The 22,829-nt window shown below is 34.7% G+C and overlaps 1 protein-coding gene across 1 annotated transcript; it reads left to right on the plus strand.

Moving 5' to 3' along the window:
• The first annotated feature begins 13,827 nt into the window (after positions 1-13,827).
• LOC105034750 (probable terpene synthase 11) lies at positions 13,828-20,049 on the plus strand. The gene is made up of 7 exons (XM_010910013.4): positions 13,828-14,158; positions 14,333-14,597; positions 14,690-15,062; positions 15,245-15,463; positions 18,477-18,615; positions 18,724-18,972; positions 19,608-20,049. The coding sequence occupies exons 1-7, from the start codon at positions 13,949-13,951 to the stop codon at positions 19,893-19,895; spliced, it is 1,743 nt and encodes a 580-aa protein (XP_010908315.2). The 5' UTR covers positions 13,828-13,948; the 3' UTR covers positions 19,896-20,049.
• Positions 20,050-22,829: the final 2,780 nt, after the last annotated feature.

A 22,829-nucleotide genomic window follows, 5' to 3' on the forward strand; every position in this document is an offset into this window, starting at 1 on the left:
TGAATAAAGAATGAATAAGTTTTCAGTTCAATCTTTGTAGCAATCATTTCAATCCAACCTTACTATAGGAGAAAAAAACCTTCAAGTACAAAGCAAGAAGAAAAAGAAAGAGGCTCATCTCAAAGAAAACAAGGAAAATGGAACAAATCTTCTACGGAATCCTAAGGCAAAGGAAAATGTAGATAGGGTGTAATACCCTAGCCCATCAACCTAGCCCAAATGGCCCAAAATTTTGGTTGCACAAATTTTAAAGTGAGGCTCAAAAATGAAAAATTGGCCAGCACATGCATAGCACGTGTTGGGTGGGAGGAATTGGAATCCCAATGGATTCCTCTTCCTCGCGATCTTTCAATGGGAATGGAAGGGAGGGAGGACTCAGACTCCTTCCTTAGCGCTCTTTAAAGAGGGGCCAAGTGACCCTTCAAACCCCATCAACTCCGATCGCTATTCATCATCGGAAGGAAGCCATCTTTGTTGGATTTTTCATTGAGTTCACCGGAACTGCAAGCCATGCATCGTCGGAACATAAGGTATGGGATTGGCCCTCATTGATTAACCCTCATCCCATTCCTTTTATGGCCTTTGGAGTATAGATTCTAGTTGGCAAATTGCTAGGTTTAGTTGGGGAGTGGATGCCCTATTTTTACTGACTTTGTTTCCTTAATTTCTGGCACCGTATGACATCGTTGATCATTCAACCGAGGATCTATAGTTGCACTGTCACAGACTGTACCTCTGGCCATCGTTCTTGGAAAGACTCCCTTAGAGTCGAGGGGGTGAACGGGAGTTTAAAAAATCCCTTATGTCACCACCCAAACGAAAGAAGAAGAAGAAGGAAAAAGAATGAAAAGAAAAAGAGAGAAAAAGGAAAAGGAAAAGAAGAAGTAAAAAAGGAAAAGAAAAGAAAAGAAAGAAAAGAGAAATTTCTCTCTTCCCTCTCTTATCTCTCTTTCCTCTCTTTCTCTCTCTAATTTCTCTCTTCACTTTCTCTCTCTAGTTTTTCTCTATGATTCTCTCTCTAGATTATTTCTCTCTCCTAGGATTTTGTAGATGTTTGAGAAGAATGATGATGCTTTTGAATGACCCTAGTGAAGGGGTCCCAATCCATGATCATCAAGCAGCATGCCGACACCCACCTTGGTCAGATTGGATTCTATTATGTTTATTTTTTCATATTTTTCATTGAACCATATGTATTCTAGTTCAATCATAATTTGATAAAATTATCTTGCTCAGATCGATCGAGATGCCAGACAATGTTGCTTGATAAGTCATATTGTAACCCATTAATTTCTCTCCCTAACATTCCCTCTTTATTTGATTTATGAACTCAATGAAGGATTTTCAGTCCTATCACTTTGAATCTAATTTGATCTAGATAACTAGACTCTGAACCATATTTTTGATTGAATAATATATCTGTATCATCCGAGTTTTCATTAAATATCATAAAATTCGATCTTTGTTGATCTCTATTGAATCCTTGCATTTTTAATGATCTTGATTAAATAAAAATATTTGATCAAACTAACCTCTAATTATCGAATGACATATCGACCTTTATCTTGACACTTGTCAGATAATACTAGTTGATTATCCTCAATCTTTTTTAAACCACCTATGTCTTAATTGGATCTTAATTAAATAAAATTAGATGATCAGACCAATCCAAACTGTTGAATGCAATTATCTATCAATTCTACTTTCTTAATTATTCATATCCTTTTTAATTGTTAGACTTGATTCTGTATAGGGTTGTAGATATCTAGTAATGGGATACTACAATATAATTTTTGAACAAAAGATTTTGAAAAAAAAATCTAGAATTATGTGAATTTGTTGGAATATGTATAAGATAAGTAATATTTTATTTTTTTCTAGATTTATCGATAAATTATAAAATATTTTCTTGATATAATTTATGAAATGATGTATGAACTTGATGAGTGATATTTTACTTCAAAAAATATCTTATTTTGAAATATTATGATGAAATATAATTGAAAGTATTTATTGTTGGGAATAGTGTCCCAAAGCCAATCATCAGCCTGTTAACGGTTGTGCTCTTTCTTGTATTAGTATATGAATTATAAATTAATAAAATTATTTTGATATTTTTCATCATAAATTATTTCATCTTCTAATGAACTCCTGTATTGTGGTGAAGTCCTTAGGACTATTTAGACTCGACAAAGGAGGATTTATCGTTTAGTCCTTAAACCTGTTCGCGATCAAATGATACGTTGTTACCAAGGACAATAATATTTAATCTATAATAATTAAAGAATATTACATAAGCAAATAACTCATATTAACTCATACAATTAAATAAGGTCTTTAGATTTAATTGTACCTCCCACTATTTTATCGAACATCATAACCCTCTACTATGATGAACGAGACATATATTATATTTATCTTAGTGGGATTGAGATCCTAATTCCTCATAATGATCTTGTGTTAACACAACAAATCTTTATGAGTTTATAGGTAGGAAACTCTTTCCAATTGCATCTCATGCAATTTTCAATATTATATCTTGGCCTTTAAAATATTATTAGCTTTGTGTTAACACAATAAGCTATAATATTTTAGTTAAGTTAGACCCTTCATTTCAATACAGTCAAATTCTAATATAACTGCCCTTGTGTTAATACAACAAAATAGTATATTCAAAGTTGCCGTAAGCATCTTCTATGCACCAGGATTATGTTATATCAATCCTTATAACAAGCCTCATGTTAACACAACAAACTAGCCATAGTTCATGATGTAACATTAACCTAGCATGAAGGAAGGCCCTTAATAGTGTTTTCAACATTAGGGTTTTTCAATATCAAGATCGCTTAATCAAATTGGCCAGGTAAGTAAGGTGGGGGTCCTCCCGTTGCTTTCTTTAGACACCAATAAATTGGCCAGGTCAGACAACGGAACCAATTAAAAAATCACCTATAGCACTTTTCTAGACACCAATTGATCAATTGATCAAGAATTGGTTAACCCATAGTTGCATATCACTACCACTTAATATAATTTTCTAATGAGGGCTTTTATTTGGTCTCATGCACATTCTAACTACATAATACCTATTTATGTATCAACATTAAAATTTTCTACATGTGTAAGTGTAATATATGGACATTCATCATCCTAGGACAACCTTGCAGCATAATCCCGTTATGCTAGGACAACCTTATGTCAAGATGATGAAGTGGTGAATGATATATGTATTATTTCATATCATCATATGAAAGCATAAATTATTTTATAGTATAAATCATACTATGGATCACATAAATATTATGTATATATGATTGAACCAAACAAGGCCGGCTCTGATACCACTGTAGGGTTTCAGAGTGGGCATGCACAGTGGAAACATAATGGATTTTAAAATTTTAATAAAAAAATCTTAAATATTAAACCCTTAAACCAATATCTCCTTGATGATTAACAATCATATATAACATAAATTCAAGATTAAATTTAAGTTATAGAAGAATACTTAGCGATGGGTTGCCTTCAAAAATTTTTCGCGCCCCTTCCACGTGCCATCTCGCATCCATCAGAAAATCTCACACCTCTTGATGAATTCTCATATCTATCTGAAAGTTTTTGACACATGGCAATCATCGGGAAAAAATCCAAGGGATGCTTCATGCAGAAGGACTCTTCGGAACATTTTTCTTGATGATTCTCCGATGAGTCGCGCAGCTTCGCATGGCATAATTTTTTTTCACCACCTATCAACATAATTTTGTCCATCCAATGGCCAAAAATTAAGGTGCTAATATGAGAATGTCATGGAAAAAAATTTAGATTAAAAAGTGACGTGACAAATGGGTTAGAGTCCTTCACAAGTTGGACTCTTGGTCAGGCGCATGGATCAGGCTGACAGGATTTTCAACTTCAATGAATTTCCACGATTAAACCAGAAGGAATTTTAACTTGAAAAAAATTTCTGATGCTAAAAGTAAAGTTAGGAATCATCCAAAAATTTATTTCATCATAGAACATAGGATAAGCTCAAGGATGAGGCGTCCCATCTCATGGGATGAGAAAACTATTTCTGCACACAAAAACTGCACCCACGCACAAGAAAAATTCTTGACTCGTGGAGAATTGGTTTCCTAGCTCCAAATTTTTGGTACATGCATCAAAAGGCTGAACCAACTCAAATATAAAATTTATTTGAATTAATTTGGCTTTAATTATCCCAATCTGGAATCAATTTTAAACCCGATTCGAAACAAGGAGCTAGTTTTTTGCAACATGTGCTAGCATGTCAATCTTGCAAACATGATCTAATCCAATTAGACCCCTGATTAATACCCTTTGTGTGTGACCCATTGGGTTTCACATCTAGCCAGTAATAGGTCCGAGTTCAAGTTGATTTGATTTGATTAGAATTTAATCTAACCGATCCAGATCCAATCGAGCTAACTCGATTTCAGCAATTAGAACTCTTTCTAATTGGTGATTGAATTAAACTCTTTAATTCGATCAAACCCATAAGACAAGATTGACGTCTAGCAATATATTATGTCTATCTAGAAGATATGAAATTTTTTATGAAAATATCAAAAATACCCTTCAGTGGAAAGTTATCGTGCAATTTGATCCTGCGATCTCCCTGCACCCCGAATATGACTCTGGTATGGAATGATGTCAAATCTAATATCATACTCATATTTCTCTCAATCTTATATGATGATTCAATTAATAAAATATTAAAAACTCTTTCTAATTTTTATTTTGCTTTGATCAAAGGCTTCCTGAATCATTAATCGATCAGAACAAGTAGAATGTGATTTCCTCTTACCAGGAGTGATTGATTCCATGTTAACCTACTCACAACCTCCATACACATTCTACCATATCTAGAATACCTTGTACATGACTAAGTCATGAATGAGTATGAACCAAAAAATATGGATTTATGTATACAAAGTTCTATGGTAGTCTCAGGTCAAAGGATTACATGCACAACTCCCACTATAAGAAAATATCTCTTGACAGGTAAGTAAATTCCATAAGATGTTTCTTAAGTCGGATCAATTCAGTGAACTCATTCTCTAATGAGCACCCACTTTCTTGTATTAGTGTCTCATACAAGTGGCATATGAGATCTGCCACCCTCTTCATCGAGCATACATAGAAAGTACTAATCTATCCAGAACATTGATCTCCTACTCAATGCTCCTATGACTAGGAATATTCTAAATCAGAATTTTTAGAATTTTAGGTCTCATAGGTATGATCTCATCATAACCCTAAACCCATTTTTCTGATTTATGGAGTTCATCATAATCATTACTAAAGTAAGATGCAACATATGATGAAAATACCTTTTATTATTTAAAGAGTCAATACATAAGTCTGAAAGATTACAAGGAAAATCCATCAAAATACAAATTTCGATTGGCTTGTAGGGCATATTCCTTTCAGTCCCAACCTGAACTTGCACCTTCTTCACTTTCTTCTTCTTGCTCTTCTTCCCTTTCTTAAAGGGTCGAGAACCAGAAGACGAACCTCCCACTAAGTTCACCGACTCCTTGAGGAGTTGGTGATCCTTCTCAAAGTTTTGAAGCAACCCCAGTAACCCGTGGTAGTTTACTTCAGGCTTTGTCATTCTATATGAGTGAGGAATGGGAGATAAGACTTGGGCAGCGAGTTCAGTATTGCATCTTTCCCAAGCTGCTCATGTAAGGGAAAGCCGAGCTTGCTCAATCGTTCCATCAGCTCGATCATGTACAATACATGATCAGTGACAGAGGCACCATCCCGCATTTTGACGTTGAAGATGGCACAACTAGTCTTGTACTTCTCCACGTCAGCGGGTGTGCCAAAGGCATCCTCCAAAACTTGAAGCATGTTCTTTGACTGAGCCGTCTCGAATCTGCGACTAAACTCGTCACTCATAGCAGCCAACATGATACAGTGCACCATGGTCCGATCACTGAGCCACTTCTGATAAGTGTCTCTGATTGTTCCACGTGCATTGACAGCTGGCTCCTCAGGTGCAGGATCCATTATCACATATAGGATCCGTTCATGCTCCAGGACTATCTTCAACTTTCGATACCAGCTATCGAAGTTGGGTCCCACCAACTTATCATTGTCCAACAATGATCGGAGCGATAGGGAAGTGGCCATATTTGCACAAAGGAGAATCATAACCTAATTAGTAATTGATTCATTAAAGCTAAAGATTTGGACTTTAATCAAAAGGTTTCTCCCACTATTTTATTTGAATTGGTAGACTCTACCTCCAATTCGAGAAATTACCCTAATTTCTTAGTGGATACTAGAATCCACTTAGACTGCACACAAGCCCAACTTTGGTTGGTCAACCCATGTACATCTAAGGATAGGTTCATAATCAATTGTTTCTCTAAATAATTTATAGTAATTTTAATTTTGCCCCAGAAACCTAATCAGTAGGCTTTGACCTCCACTGTAAGGATCCGGTTAGGTCCAACCATTAACATGATCATACTTGGTATATCTAACCAACGAATGATTAAGCCCAACTTTGGTTGGCTCACCTAACCACCATTAGAGAGATACTTCCAAGTCGTCATATGATGAGTGATAATTCCATTAGTCAACAAGCACCAGGCCTTTAGGTCTGCAATGATTATTGAGTTAATGGACTCATTATCAAACACCTTAATGGGAGGCTATGACTCAGTTATCTCTATAACTTTATCATTTTAAGGATCTAATAATTTTAGAAGATTTAAATAATATAGAGGATGAGGTCAGATGAACCAGCTTATCATGATCCTCCCACTGGCTTCACCAAGTCAGCTTAAGGGAGACCATTAAAAGGGCTGGTCTAGGAGCACCTAAATCAGTCACACTGATTTACCTAGCTGACATGGGTCAGCTCGAATAGTTAAGTGATCCGATCAAAACATAATTTCATCAAGAGGTCAGGTAAGTTCGATCAGTGGGAGGGTCTGCCAAAGCTTGCCTTAGACACCATCAGAAATGGCCAGGTAAGCGGGCTCCCAATTAAAAACCACCGATCTGGTTTACCTTAGACACCAACTGGTTTAATTAATTTCGATTAGATCAACCTAACAGTTCGTGCTAGACCGCTTAGCCAAGAATCAAGTCCATTTGGTTCTCGTTAAAGACATGGACTTGACCAACTACAACTATTGTAATTGATGTAGAGAATCCTTGACCTAATCTAAGACAACAATTGATTAGATTTAGTCAATTCTCTAATTAAGTCCATCTTCAATCTAACCATAGGTCTAACCCAATTAATGGACCTAATTCCCACTAACCCATTAACCCAATGTGTTATGGTTTGTGTCTTAGATTCTTCAATTCACAATCCTAGAACCTAATCAAACAACTTCTTAATTCTTAATTAAGTTTTGGGCTGAGGGTTGGGTTCGGCTTTTTAAAAAATAATTTTTATATTTGTAAAATAATTTTACAATATGATTCTACCAACTATATTGCATGCTTGATTCATAATCAAGATACAAGTGAAATAAACATAAAACTACTTTAGATCTAATCTAAACAAGTTCATGTAATCGAAACAGTTTCAACTTTAAACAATTTTTTTGCACAAAAATTATTAACAAAGAGATTTTATTTCATATTTAAATATTTTTTAAATTTAATAAATCATAAATTTAATCTAAATCATATCTAACAAATTTATGATTAAAGATAGATCTACACAAACTAGGACAACCTTTGCACTGTAAGGGGTAAACCTTACAGTAGGACAACCTTGCAGTTCGTGATTAATCTAAAATTTTAATTTTAAATTTAATAATCAGATTATAAATTAGATCTAATCTAAGAAATAGTCTAAGCATGTATAAATAATCATGTAATAAAGAACCTGATTCTGATACCAATTATAGGAACCAAATCTAAGGTTTCAGGATTAGATCTTGAAACTTTTTCAAGATCATACAGTGGAAGATTAAAATAAATCAATATTATTTTCTAAAATCAAAGAATCTCTAGATCTTTTTCAAAAATTTCATGAATAAACTCATTTTATATAGAGAAATATGATAGAGTCCTTGTCTAGGTCAAATACCTAGTCAAGGCTTATCCAAACATGGCAAGTTAAGGGGCACCCAACTCTTGAGCACCTCCTCCTAATTTTTATGCATGGATCACTAGCAAAGGGTGCATAATGTGTACCCTAAAAGCCATAAAAATTCTAAAAAAAAATTGGATAGATTCGGTGCAAAATTGAAAGAGTTTTGGATTTCTAAAACTCTATCTCATAGAATTCGAAATCCAAACTTATTCCTTTTTTATTTGAGCCAAACCACCTTCCATGTAAGAAACAAGAGAGGAGACCTTTTGTGAACGTGGGAGAGACCTGGGAGAGGGCTTTTGTCACACAAAATAAGAGAAGATTGACGTTGAATGAGAGAGAAGGCGTGGGGAAGGCTTATGTGGTGCAAGGTGGAATCCTAGTCTTACTAGGATTCTATCTTATGACTTGTTTTAATTTGGTTTCTCAAACCAAATCAAACCAAAATTAGATCAACCTAATTAAAATAGGTCTTAACCCAATTAAGAACCTAATTTAATCAGATTAAATTAGATTTAAATCTGATTTAATTTTTTAATCAAATTAGAAATTAGATTGACCCAAGTCCTAGTTGAACTAGGACTAGTTTTTCCTTGCACTTAGCTTATCCAATAAACCAATTGGACTTGATCCAATCAAGCCCAAACTAAATTTAATTAAATTATATTTAATTAGACTTAATCTCAGTCTATTGGCTTAATCAAATTAAGCCAATTAGCAATCGAATTGCTAATCGATCCTCCTGCAACACTTGCACTGGGTTAAATGTCAATCGTATTGATCATTTAACCCTAGAATGATTCTTAATCGTTGATCAACCATCCGATCGGATCATGAACTCTAATGTATGTGACCTCATAGGTCCGAACCTAAGCTGGTAGCACAGGAACAAATTTCTATACCAATTGAAGTGACCATCTAACAATGGTACCCGACGATCGGATAGATCGAATGTGTAGAACAACATCCTTAGAATCCATGCAGATATAGTTTTCATATAATTCATCCCCTTGACCAAAATGATCATAGGACACCCCAAAGTTCAACTGTCAATTCTGATCAGGTTGTCCCCATTGTATTTCAAAATATCAAATCCATCTGATGGATTATCCTGACCAAGATTTTGCTAAATTGAAATACAGTGACTCATTCTTCTCCAACTCTTGGAGTGGTCAATCCCATCTCGATCACACTCTGACTTTGCAAGTACTTAACTGTGCCTAGAAGCCTTCCATCCCTGAATTAGAAATTCAGTTAGTCCAGTACCAAAGCACAGTGAGTTGCTTGCAAGTCACTGAGACGATCTCAGGTCTAAGGGACACTTATACCTATATCCCATCAGAGGCATTCTTGACAGCAGAATACTCTGGAGTTGGTCACGTTCAATGATGATGTACCAGTACATCTCACCTGTATGCCATACCAGTGTCTCCACACTCTTTGGTTAAGAGGACAACCAACCCATATGGCCTACAGTGATCTATGCTCGATAAAAGCTGTCGTCCTTATTAACAGCCTATCATTTGGTCGTGAACAGTTTTAAGGACTAATCGATAAATTCTCTCTTTATCGAATCTAAATAGTCCTAAGGACTTCATCATAACAACAGAGTTCATTAGAAGATGAAAGCTTATGATGAAAATACAAAATATATTTTATTTATTAACAAATCAATTATAATACTTGGTTGCTCAACCGTCAACAGCTTGACGATTGGCTTTTTGGGACACATGTCCCAACAAATTTTACCAAAGGATTATCAAATAGTTTTTTTAATAAACCTCAAACCATCACCAAAGAACCGTCGGGGGGTTATCATTAAGGGATCTGTGGGGATAACTTCCTCACAAATCATTCAGCTAGCCAAATTTTAGCGAGGAATATTTTCTTGATGAATCCCTTGGCAATTATTGATAGATTTTTTAGGGTATTTTGGTTAGTAAATCCCTTAGCAAATGGTTAATTCTCGGCAAATAGCCTTTAGTTTCACCAAGAAAAATTCTCTCGCTAAAAGTTTTCACTCCCTCAATTATTACTGAGAGATTTTTGAGAGAGACTTTCACCAACATCAAATAGTCCAAGGGATAGATTCTCCTTGAAAATCCTTTGATGAATCTCTTCACCAAGGGATTTTTGATTTTCACTAAGGAATTTTGTCCCTTGCTAAAACATTGATTTCTGATAGTATTAGATGGAACTGTCAATCTACCATCTTGATGTAAGATTGATATTTTTAAATAGAGAACTTAAAGAAGAAGTCTGTTGAACAATAGGAAGGCTATATTATAAAAGAACAAGAGAATAAAGTCTTCCGACTTTGAAGGGCACTATATGGCTTAAGGTAAGCCCCTCATGCATGGAATAGCAAGATTGATAAATATTTTCACCAAAATGATTTGAACGAAGTCCAACTGAGTCATCACTATATGTCATAAAAAAGAAAGTTACACAAGATTTCTTGATTGTTTGTTTATATGTTGATGATCTTATTTACATCAACACTAATACCATCATGGTAGAAGGATTTAAAAAGGCGATGATGAAGGAGTATAAAATGATTGATGTTGGTCTTATGAGATATTTTCTTGACATGCAAATAAAACAATCAAAAGGAAAGATATGTATATCATAAGAAAAATATATTGAAGACTTGTTGAAAAAATGTATACATCAATTGCAAGCATGCAACAATGATAATGTCTAAGAATAAAAAACTTTAGCTGCATGATGGTGCTCAAAAGGTTGAAGCTATGGCTTGTAGAAGTTTTGTTGGCTCTCTTATTCATCTAACAAACACAAGGCTAGATATTGTTTTTCCTATTAGTCTTTTATTCAGGTTTATGAGTCAACCAAGCAAGCTTTAATTGCCATGCAACATTTAAGAAGATTCTTTGTACTTACAAGATACTAAAAGAATAAGCTTAATATATGAAAAGAAAAATTTTAACAAACTTATTAGATATTCAAATGGTGATTGCACAGGCTCTCTTCACAACTGCAAAAGCTCTTCATGTTATATATTTTATTTGGAAGAAAAGTTATTTCTTGGTCATCATAGAAGTAAAAGACCATTACACTTTCATCTATCGAGATTAAGTATATTTCAGCAACTAATGCAGCATATGAGGTAGTTTTAAGAGAATTCTCTTTGATTTGTAGCATTATAAACAAGATATTACAATTGTTCAATACGATGATTTGTCAGTGATCGCCATAACAAGAATCCAATATTTCATAGTAAGGCAAAACACACGACATCCGTATGTTATCACTTCATCCAAGACTTGATGGAGAAAGGAGATATATAGTTAGAGTTTGTTAATGCAAATGAGTAATTGGCCGATGTTTTTACTAAAAAAATTTTAGCAAATAAGAGATATCATGAAAATTACAAACTAAAGGGGTGTTAGAAGTTAATTTATAACTATGTTTGTATTTAATATTAGCAAGCTTAAGAGTCATGTAACTCTAGTATTTAATACATTTGAAAGTTAAAGAGTTACCTTAAGCAAACTAAGAGTCACATGAAGATCAAAGAATTATTTGTGTATTCACGAGGGGTAGCCTAAGAGTCATCTTTTTTTTATAAATTGATTGACTTGACCCATTTGGCATGGACCAGCCATAATTGAAAGCCCATACTTTCCACTAAAATATTCTCTTTCTTGTATCTTATTTGCTATATTTCTTCTTGTACCCAACAAATTCTAGATCTTCCAAAAATCCTATAAGAGAGTGCCCTTTGTGGATTGTTCAATCTTGAGCCTGTGATACAAAGTGCATTTCAGCCGCAGCTGCAGAATCTCCCATACCACCTACAATCAGCTGTACGGACAGAAGAATTATCAAAAAAGAACCAGCAGATATTTACTGCCCATGTTCTTTGCTTATAATGAATCCAGCAGCACCTTCCGTCTTTGTGTGAAACCATCAAAATACCATGATTACCGGAGTAAATTAAAATACCTTTGCACAGTAGCTGTTTCTGCTGTTCAGGATCGACTGCAATATTGCCTTCTCTATCCCCATTTATATATAGTCACTACTCAAAAACACATTATACATGTGAAATTTTGTGAGGATTCATATGAGCATGTATTTAGTCCCATATCGATTATTTACTAGGAAGATTTGGAGTACTTGTACAGAGCCAATTAAGGAACCCAAATAATATCTTCTATCTAGATTAATCTTTTTTTTTGGTTAAGATCCTAAATTGTTAAAATGGTATCAAAGCTGCTGATCTAGTGCATAATGAATTAGGGCTGACTATAGGCCTATCGTCATGTTTATAAGTAGATTTGTATGAATTTCGATCCTTAGCATGATGAGGACACTAGGGCTTAAACAGGATAAATATGTGAGGACCCATGCTGGTATGCATTTAGTCTCACATGGGTTATTTGCTGGAAGATTTTAGATACTTATATGGAGTCAAGAAATCTAAATAATATCTTCTGATTAATTTTTTTTATTTTTTGGGATGAGGTCTTAAGTTGTTACATTTTGCCCTAGTTTTCTAATTTTTTTTCAAATTGCTATGGGTCTAAAGTATAGAATGTCTCAAGACGTGGTGCATCATATGGCAAGCAGACACTTATTGTGTCAAAGTATGTGTTGATTTAGAGCTCTAAATCTATGTGCTCTTGGCTTCAATAAGCACGGGACCGTGGCTGCACACTGCTATATTAATAGCCGATTAATCTAGCATCAGTATAGTTCATCATCCATAGATCAGATTGCACATTTGTTTTCTCGGTTCCCATACATGGTGCCTTAATTCCTAGACGGTCTTTTGAGCAAGTGAGATGGGTTCTCAAATTTCACTTGTGTTTTGCAGTGTGATTAGGATCTTGTTTTTGTGATGGAATACTTGAAAACACTTGATCCAGCTATTGCACAGGCTTGGTGCATTGGGTCATGGAAACTAGGATTTCTTTCACACTTGACTGCAACCTCCACTCAAATTTCTTTTTTGCACAAGGTTCTGACCATTATATCAGTACCATATATACTGGTTCAAAACATGGAACACTAAAATAATTTTATAATGGTTATTCTGATCCAGCGAGGCCAACCATGCCCCAATGGTTAAGAGGGAGAGCAGCTAACATAAATAAAGGAAAGATGTACATATTAGATGACGACATCGAGTTCATCAGAAGTGGTTCTGATCCTATTTTAGGCAATTTTCTAATATATTGGGGACACATGCAAATAGTGTGGTTTTTGTTTTTTCGTAAGAGCATAATGGTGTGGCTGATGTGGATCTTATCACACACTATGGGGAGCTGGAGGCTACAATATGGTACTTAAAATTAAGGAGCTTCCTGACAGCAAGTAATGCAAGCCTTTTACCGAACCTAACCTGCTTTGACAGCATTTTATTTTGTCACTCAACTTATTAATCTCTTCCTGAGATAAATTTGTGGTAGAATTTCCTTATTCTTAATTATAGTTCACAAATCAAATTTTATGGATCACACAGATAATTCAGCACGTGATGAAACGTTGAACAGGTAGTTTTGGTTAGTTTTGTCTTTTCCTTTGATATTTCTTTTGCCTCAGCAATGCTTAAAACGTGAATTGAAATTTGATACTCGTTTCTTTTGAAATATTTATAGACAATATGAGCTTATGGAAATAAGAAAATGGACTAAATATAATGAGGTTGAGTTAAAAAATTCTGATTAATGTGACCCTTCGGGTACCTGCCCAAACGAGAAAAAAGGGACCCCCCTCCATCACGCGAAACGCCGGTTTCGCGTGGGGCGAAGGTGTTTCGCGTGGGGAATTGTGGCGGGCGGGGTGGGTGGATGGAACCTTCCGTCTCCTCCATATATTTCCTCATGGTTCTCCGACATGACAAGTAGCCGATATCTTCTCGTAATTACTCCTGAAATGGCTGGAATCGGCTATGCTGTTTTTCCATTGGGTGTCCACTGTTGTCTGAGAAAGCATTCATGGAAACCCTTTGGTGGGAGAAGAGAGAGGTTGGCTTCTTCTTGCAGGGTCTCTGACACGTTCAAGTGCATCCAGTGTTACTCTTTGCCAACTTCACAGGATAATATGGTAATTAACTCACAAAATGCTCTACAATTTCTACTTTTTTCAATTTATATATGCGCAGGAAGACAAAATATAATGGTACTATATATACTCTTGAGCAATATAATAATATCAGGTTCGATTTCTTTATATGTCACATTTCCTATGTTTCAGTTTCTGTTTTGTTTATTATTGCAGGTACATTTGGAAGCTAGTTCTTTCAACCCAAGGATTGAAGAACTGAAGGAAGGAGTGAGAAAGATATTATTTAATAATATAGATTTGAGGGCTGCCATGGTGCTTGTTGACACCCTCCAACATCTAGGAATTGGTTATCACTTCGAGGAGGAAACCAATGGAGTTTTAGATCGATGCTATGGCACGAGATCTGATGACGACGACCTCTTCATTACAGCTCTTCGTTTTAGATTGCTGAGACAGGGAGGTTACAGTGTAACCCCAGGTTGGTGAGATGGGTACAAATGTATCACTGAACATTTAAGCATTAAAAAATTGATGGCTATTGATTCCTAATGTTATTTCTTTTGGAAACAGATGTGTTCCATAAATTCATGGATAATAAAGGTAATTTTAAGGATCCCTTAGCCAAAAATAGAATGGCTCTGCTAAGTCTGCATGAAGCCTCTTTTTTGGGTGCGAAAGATGAAGAGGTGCTATCACAGGCTATGGAGTTCACAAAGCATCACCTTCAGAAATCAAAGCTTGTGTCGGAGACTAGCGTAGCTAGAGATATTGGTCTTGCCTTGGAGTTTCCGAGGCAACGGAGAATGGAAAGATTGGAAGCCAGAAGTTTCATTGAGAAATACAGGAAGGAATGTGGTAGGAGTTCAGCTATGCTTGAGCTTGCAACTTTAGATTTTAATATGGTTCAATCATTATATCAGAAAGAAATTGCAGAGCTAGAAAGGTACAGTAATTCTTATTACTCTTGACTTATTATAATTACTGTTGTAATCTTACACCCAAAAGTTGCTAATTCAGTTAAGTTGATTGTTCTAATTATAAATAGTTTATGAGATAATTTAAGGCCACTGACCCTTTTCCCCTCGCCTTATTACTCTTCTTGCGTTTGTTCTTTTGGTACTATAGTTGGTGGAGAGATTTGGGTGTTACGAAGAAGCTAAGCTTTGCTCGAGATCGGCCACTTGAATGCTTTCTATGGACTGTAGGGTTATTTCCAGAGCCATGCCTCTCAACATGCCGGATTGAAGTAACCAAGGCAGTTGCAATCTTGGTAGTCATCGATGATATGTATGACAGCTATGGATCACTAGAAGATCTCAATCTTTTTACTAATGCCATTCAGAGGTTTGTAATCTAATAACAAATTCCTTGGAAATTTAATAATTTTTGGCTTATGGGTGTACGCATAGGGGACAACCTATCATAAGAATCATGGTTTGGAGTTCCTATCAAAAATTTCAAAACAAAAGCTAAGGTTGTGTTTGATATCGTTTCTGTGTTTCTTCTTAAAAAAACTCGGAAACAAAAAATTCCATTTTCATTTTTTCCAGATTCCTACAATGGAAAATATGTTTGGTTCCTTCTCTCTGTTTTTGAATAATAAGCACCTTGTCTTTGGTTGGTAAATAATATTATAATTATTATATTATATTTTATATCTAGGAAAAACTACCTAAATTATTATAATAATTAAATTTTATCATTAGAATAAGGAAGAGATATTACATTCATGATTTTTTTTGAAAATTTGTATAATTATTATAATATTATGCATAATATATAATATTATATAGTATTATATACCATTACAATTATTTAATATTATAATTATCATATTTTTTTTACATATTATTCTATTAGCATAATAATGTTAGTGCAATTATTATACTATATTTTCATATACATGATCATAATATCATATTTTAATATATATTATTATCACAATATTTTATGAATATTATATATGACATGTATATATTTTGATAATAATATGAGTACAATTATATATTATATGTGACATAACAATATTATCATAATTAATATGATACATAATACATAATATATATATATATATATATTATAATATATACTATATTATATAATATAAGTAGGTTAGGCATAGAGGATGAGAGAAGGGTAAAAACCCATATTTAAAAAAATGGAAATGAAAAATTTTCACTTCTTTGTTCTAAAATAATAAAAGTTATTCAAAAGTAAAAAAACAGAAATAGGATAACCAAACGTATGTTCTACATTTGTTTCCATAAAAGAAATAATCAAAAATGTTCTTATTTCAGCTAGGTACAAATCAAAAATTGAGGTTAGTTTTGGAGTTTTGATCGATATGGACTCCAATTTTATTGAAGATGCATGCACCAAACTAGAAAACTTTAAGCAAAAATGTTGTTCTGAAGCTTTATTTTATTTTATTTTTTGATTTAAGCTTGTTGTTGGATGATAAATTAAGCATCTAGACAATAATTTTTACAAGATTAAACTTTTACTATGCAAGGTCTCAGTTGTATGGTAGTCAATGGAAAGATAAATTTATTGTTATTGAATTTTTACCAAAAGTAAGGTATATCTTGTTAACTTTATAGCTAGTGAAGTATCAAAAAACAAAAAAGAATCATAAATTAAAATAATTTATAAAAAAACTTCAATTACTACAACTTGGTTGGTGTATAAAATTCATTCTGCAGAATGAGCTATAATGTTCTATGCAAAATAAATTTATATGCCAAGGGGTGATGAAAGTGGATGCTATCAATAGAGTTAAAGTAGGTTGGATAAAATAGAAAAGTGCAATTGGGATATTAAGTCATCATAGGACATCTACTGAGTTGAAGAAAAAAATTATATGATAGCTATACAACTAATATACTTTGTATGGTCCAAAATATTAGAAAACAATATGTACACAAGATGGGTATGGCTAAAACAAGAATATTGAGATATATATATATATATATATATATATATAGTAATAAAAGAAAACATAAAGTAAAAAATGAAATCATTAGTAAAATGACAGAAGGATGTACCAACAGTGAAAAAATTGAGAGAAAAATATTGACAGTTTAGATATGTACAATATAGATCAAAGGATGTACAAATATAGAGTGTTTTGATATATATATAGAAGGAAAGAAAGATAGAGGTAGACAGAAAATTATATAGGTTAAAGTAGTGAGGAAAGTTAATGCCAAGATGTCATGAATTTTGGCTGAAAACTCGAAGGAGGAAGGATATGTCAATGAAACCGATTGTGATGAGAGGAAAATCTCATTATAGTATGCATGACGTAAGGTGTTAGAATGGGTAAGCAGCAGTTAGAACAACAGAAAAACAAATTACTCTTTTTCAAGGCTAACAGACAACACCTTAGCCACCACTCTAAGGACATAGCTCTCGCATGTTTACTCACAAATCCTAAGAATCAACCAAAAAGTAGGAGAGGGAGAATAGAGAGAAAGCAAAAATAATTCCCACAAAAAAATTCTTATTAACTAATTACTCAAATATCTCAAGTATGGTTACATGAAGGAAGGAGAGGTAGAGGTTATCCGAAAATCATATGGGATAAGCTAGTAAGGAAGGGCGTAATACATCAACATCTTCGAGAAAGTATGGCTGTAACCAGGTTGAATGGAAGAGAAGGATTCATGTTGACAACCCCAACTAGTTTAAGACCAAGGCTTAGTTGAGTTGTATGGCACATTATAATTGGAAAACAATAGCGACATAAGGGTGTGTTCGCTGGATGGATTAATTGTGAAAATCTACAGGTTAATGTGCTTAGTCCCATAACTAGCGTGTATTAGATAGATCTAGCATACTTAAATATCAGTTAATGATTCCTAGCTTGCCCTATTTGGGCAAGGCCTTGGATCATTATGTTGCTAGATGTTCTTGCATTAACATGAGAACTGGGTCAGATTTCACCCTCACTTTGATAATTGGCAAGGCATGTTATCCATCCTAGTTCCCAAGAGAAAAGAAAATGGAAAAACCAAAAAGAAAAGAATTATTTCATAAATTGTATCATGCTTTCCAAATTTCCATCTAAATCTAGATTTTTGTCTTTATATTTTTAAAATTTCTTACAACTTTAAAATGTTTTAGACTACTGAAACTCTATCTAGTACACGTGAATATTCAGATCCTATGCAATATACTTTAAGATGATGTCTGAAGTACTTGCTTTATTTTTTTTTGATTTTATGGCTTAAAATCCAGAGTGTGAATGAGAAATATTGAAACCAGCCAAATTCTCGTAAGCAAAACTCACTTGGCTGGGGAAAAGCTGAAAATAAGACAGAACTTTTATGTCTAGAATGTTTGTTCCACATTTCAGATGGGAAATTGGTGAGATAGAGAAGCTCCCTGAATACATGAAGATATGTTATGTGGCTCTTTACAACACTATCAATGACGTTGGTTACAAGGTCCTCAAAGAGTATGGGTGGTTCATTATTCCTCACTTAAGGAAAACGGTACCCTTTCACTAATCTTACTGCTACACTTCTTCATTTTTCTTTTAGTAATTTCTAGACTTAGTTGAGTTTGTATGTATAAAAGAGATTTGAGCTTTGGGCTTGCAGTGGGTGGATTTGTGTGAAGCATATTTCACTGAAGCAAGATGGTTCAGCAATGGAGTTGTGCCAAATTTAGAGGACTATGTAAGCAACGGAGTTACTTCAGTAGGGACCTATGTGGCCCTCGTGCTTGCTTTCTTTTTGACGGGGAAACAAGTTAACAAGGAAACTTCAAGCCTAGTCAACTCTTGGCCCAAGCTATTTACTAGTGCGGGAAGGATTTTTCGACTCTGGGATGATCTTGGAACAGCAATGGTACAAATCCTATTTTATTCTTTCGCCAAGTTAGCATTTGCTAATTAATGGTTTGCTTGAAACAATAATTATTCTGGCTTTTCTAACTAAGTATATGGAGCTAAAATTAAAAAAAAATGAAGATATGCCACATTTAATAGCAGAAAAGAGTACTAGAGCTGATTAGAACACTAATTCTCTATTTTGGTCTACTAAGTAAACAAAGTTCATCATTAAATTTTTCTTTTTACCTCTACTACTATATATTATCAGTTCTTAACCAAATTAGAGAATTCAATTGATGTTTTTCTATTATTTACTTTATTCTATTTATAAACCATGTGACAGGTGATGGCATTGTCAAATGTCAAGGCCTGATATACATTGTGGACATCTTAGCTAATTACTCAAGCTTTGAGATTAGTTGTTCAGTTCACATAGTTTTGGAGTGAAAGGAGAAGAGTTAAAACTCTCATTTAGGTCAACATTTTCATTTTATTAAGTCTTTTTTTCCCTTGACTTGTTTTCTATTGTTATTTGAGCCATTCTTGACTTGTTCCTCAAACTTTAATTTGACTGGTAATTTAACAAGCACTTCTTAGAGAAAGAGAGCAATCTATTCAAAGGAAATTCTAACTTTTCCATTGATTTTTTAGGCAGAGCAGCAGAGAGGAGATGTGGCATCAAGCATCGAGTGCTACATGAATGAAAATAGTACTTCACAAGATGAAGCTCGAGTTCACATTAGGAACCTCATAAACAGTTCATGGCAGGACCTTAATAAAGAATGCTATGCTATGACCCAATTGCCACGCTCCATTATCAAAGCTTCCTTAAATCTAGCAAGAACTTCACAAGACATGTACCGGCATGGAGATGATGACAAATTCCTGAGTACTGATGAACTTATCCTGTCATTGCTCATCAAGCCCATTCAAATATGAAATTCCCGTCCATCTATGAGCTTGCAGTTGCATAATGCTTGTGGGACTAAAAGATGAATTTTCTTTATTAGCATAATTTTAGAGATCATGTAACAATTTGTATCAGACTATAGTATGATTCTATATTAGCCTATATTGTTTTCCTTTGTTGGCATGATCTTGTTAGAGGTGATTTTAGGTATTACACAATAATTTGTGTCAGCTCATAGTATTTTTCTTTGTTAGCATAATCCTACATTAGCCTATATTATTTTTCTTATATGGAATCCATACAGTAGTATATATAATCCCTGAGATATACTGTATTTTTTTATTGATGAAATGGGAGGTGATACCACCCAGACTTTATTTGTGCATGATATAATTTACAGAGTTACGAATCAAGCTAAGGAAGCTCAATTCAAGTGCGAACTAATGTAACTACAGGGTCAAGTTTACAGGTTATCGAATTGCAGAAAAACAGATACTGGTTTTCAGATTATAGATTCTGTAAACTGTGGTAGTAGGGTTGTGGGCTTCAGAGTTTCAGAGTTTCAGATTTTTAGTGTTTTAGTTTGAAAAATTGTAATAACAGTCCTTGCATACTAATGAGAAGTGAATCACGACGTGAACCAGCACGAACCTCTTGTGTTTAAGGCTTTGCCGAGAGCCCTAAGCCCTTGAGAGCCCTCAAGATCCGCTCATCATAGAGAGATGACTAGTCTTGCATGAGAAATGACAAATGCCGAAAAACCATGATTGGTGAAGTGGCCTCAAATCTGAAAACTCTACCATTCCTCTCCTTCCAAAGACACCAGTTGGTTATTGAAAATAAGCATTCAAAGGCTGTTTTTTGATTCTTATCATGGATACTGCTTCTCCATGTTGACCATAATTCATCTAAAGAGAGTGGCAATGGGGACAGAAAAATTTTTCCAATGATTAGATTCCACACCATACGCGAAAACTCACATAAAAAGATTAAGTGGTCAACTATTTCTTCTTCCACTCCACAGAGAGGACATGCTTTCAGTGCTAGCCAATTCCTTTTTTTCAAATTGTCGGTAGTCAATAACTTCTTATGGCATACTAACCAAATAAATATCTTCATGTTATAGCCCAAAACAAAAAAAAAAAAAACAGGGGATGCAAAACCGGGAAGAAGACTCCCGATAGGAGTCTTCTTCTCCGGCGAGTCCCGGGCAAATTAGGACTCCTAGGACTCCTCGGAGTCCTAGGGTTCTCTATAAGAAGACCCCCTCCCTCTTGAGACCCAACATCGACCTCCTTCCTCTCTCCTTCTCTCCGATTTCCTCGAATTAGAGCCGCGGACACCGTCCGATTTCTCGCCGTAATTGCTCGCCGGCGAGGTCTCCGGAGGCTGAGGTAAGTTTCCCTCTTCCTCCCCTCCTTCTTCTCCTTCCTCCCATGCTCCTGTGCGCGGCTGCCGGCGACGAGTGTCGCCGATCTTTCGGTCGGGAAAGACACCCTATTTTTTTGAGTTGTTTTCTTTGAAATTTCCGGCGCCGGCGATCGGAATTGATCGCCGGCCATGTCTCCTCCATGACCGGGGGAGTGGCCCCCGTCGGCCGCCGGCCTCCGCTGCGGCGGCCGTGGCCCGAACGGCCGGTCAAGGTCGGAGAACCCCCACCGTCCCCTGTTCGGCCTGGAAGGAACCAAAGAAGAAGAAGAAGAAGAAAAAAGAAAAGAAAAAAAAAAAGAAAAAGAAAAGGAAAGAAAAAAAAAAGAAGAAAAAGAAGAAAAAGAAAAGAAGAAAAAGAAAAGAAAAGAAAAAATATATATATATATAATAATAATAATAATAAATATATATATATATATATTTATATATATATATATAAGTAAGTAAATAAATAAATAAATAAATAAATAAAAAAAGAAATTGATGAGAGAGAGAGTTTCTCTCTCTTCTTTCAGTCTGAACTCTGACTTTCTCTCTCTGAAATTGGACTTTCTCTCTCTACTTTCTCTCTCTAGATTTTTCTCTCTCTAAGATATTTCTCTCTCTTGATGGATTCCTCTCTCTCTAAAGTTTTTCCTCTAGGATTAGCGTAGTGGGAGGTCTCATCTGATGATTTTGATCGAGTTTAGGAAAGAGTCGATTTTAAGTGAGGTTTTGATTTGGGATTTATTTAGATTAAATTTTGAATTAAAATTAATGCAAAAATATAATTTTGAATAATAGGCACGGAAGAATCTCTTAGAAGTTAGTCGATCTATTCGTTCAGTGCTCCGTGAAAAGTAAGTAATGAATCATCTTCTCGAGATATTCCATATTTATTCTGAAATAAATAATTATTCTCTGAAATTATGCATGATTTATGGAATTATGTTTTGAAAGAAAAGTGCTTTTGAAATGTTATGGTATATCGATTTATGCACATGTTTAGTGAAAGATTATGATATATATATTGTGGTACTAAGTGTTTTGATATAGATCGGATTTATGCTCTCAGCCTAACTATGTTTCAGTGGGCCCCGCCAATGGGGATTATACGTTGGTACTTTGTGGACCCTGCCAGTGGGGGTTGTGCGCTGGTATTTGTGGACCCTGCCAGTGGGGGTTGTGCGCTGGTATTTCTGGACCCTGCCAGTGGGGGTTGTGCGCTGGTATTCTGTGGACCCCGCCAATGGGGGTTAAACGTTGGTCATAGTCAAGGCTGTTGAGTTACGAGTGTTTTTGAATCGAATCGGATTTATGAATATATTATATGTGAATATTTGGAAATATTGGATCTGCATTAAATCAGCATGAAATATATTTTTATGTTTATTTGCAGCATTATTCTTGAAAATTTTATAATATCTGAAATATTTGGTAGAGATACTTGTTACTTACTGGGCTGTCTAGCTCATTACATTTCTTTCTATTTTTCAGATTCAGATAATTAATTTCGAGCGTGGGAAGAAATATTGGGACAGAGCTTTTAGAGG

Source organism: Elaeis guineensis, chromosome 5 (assembly GCF_000442705.2).
Source record: "Elaeis guineensis isolate ETL-2024a chromosome 5, EG11, whole genome shotgun sequence".
NCBI classification, from domain to species: Eukaryota; Viridiplantae; Streptophyta; class Magnoliopsida; order Arecales; family Arecaceae; genus Elaeis; species Elaeis guineensis.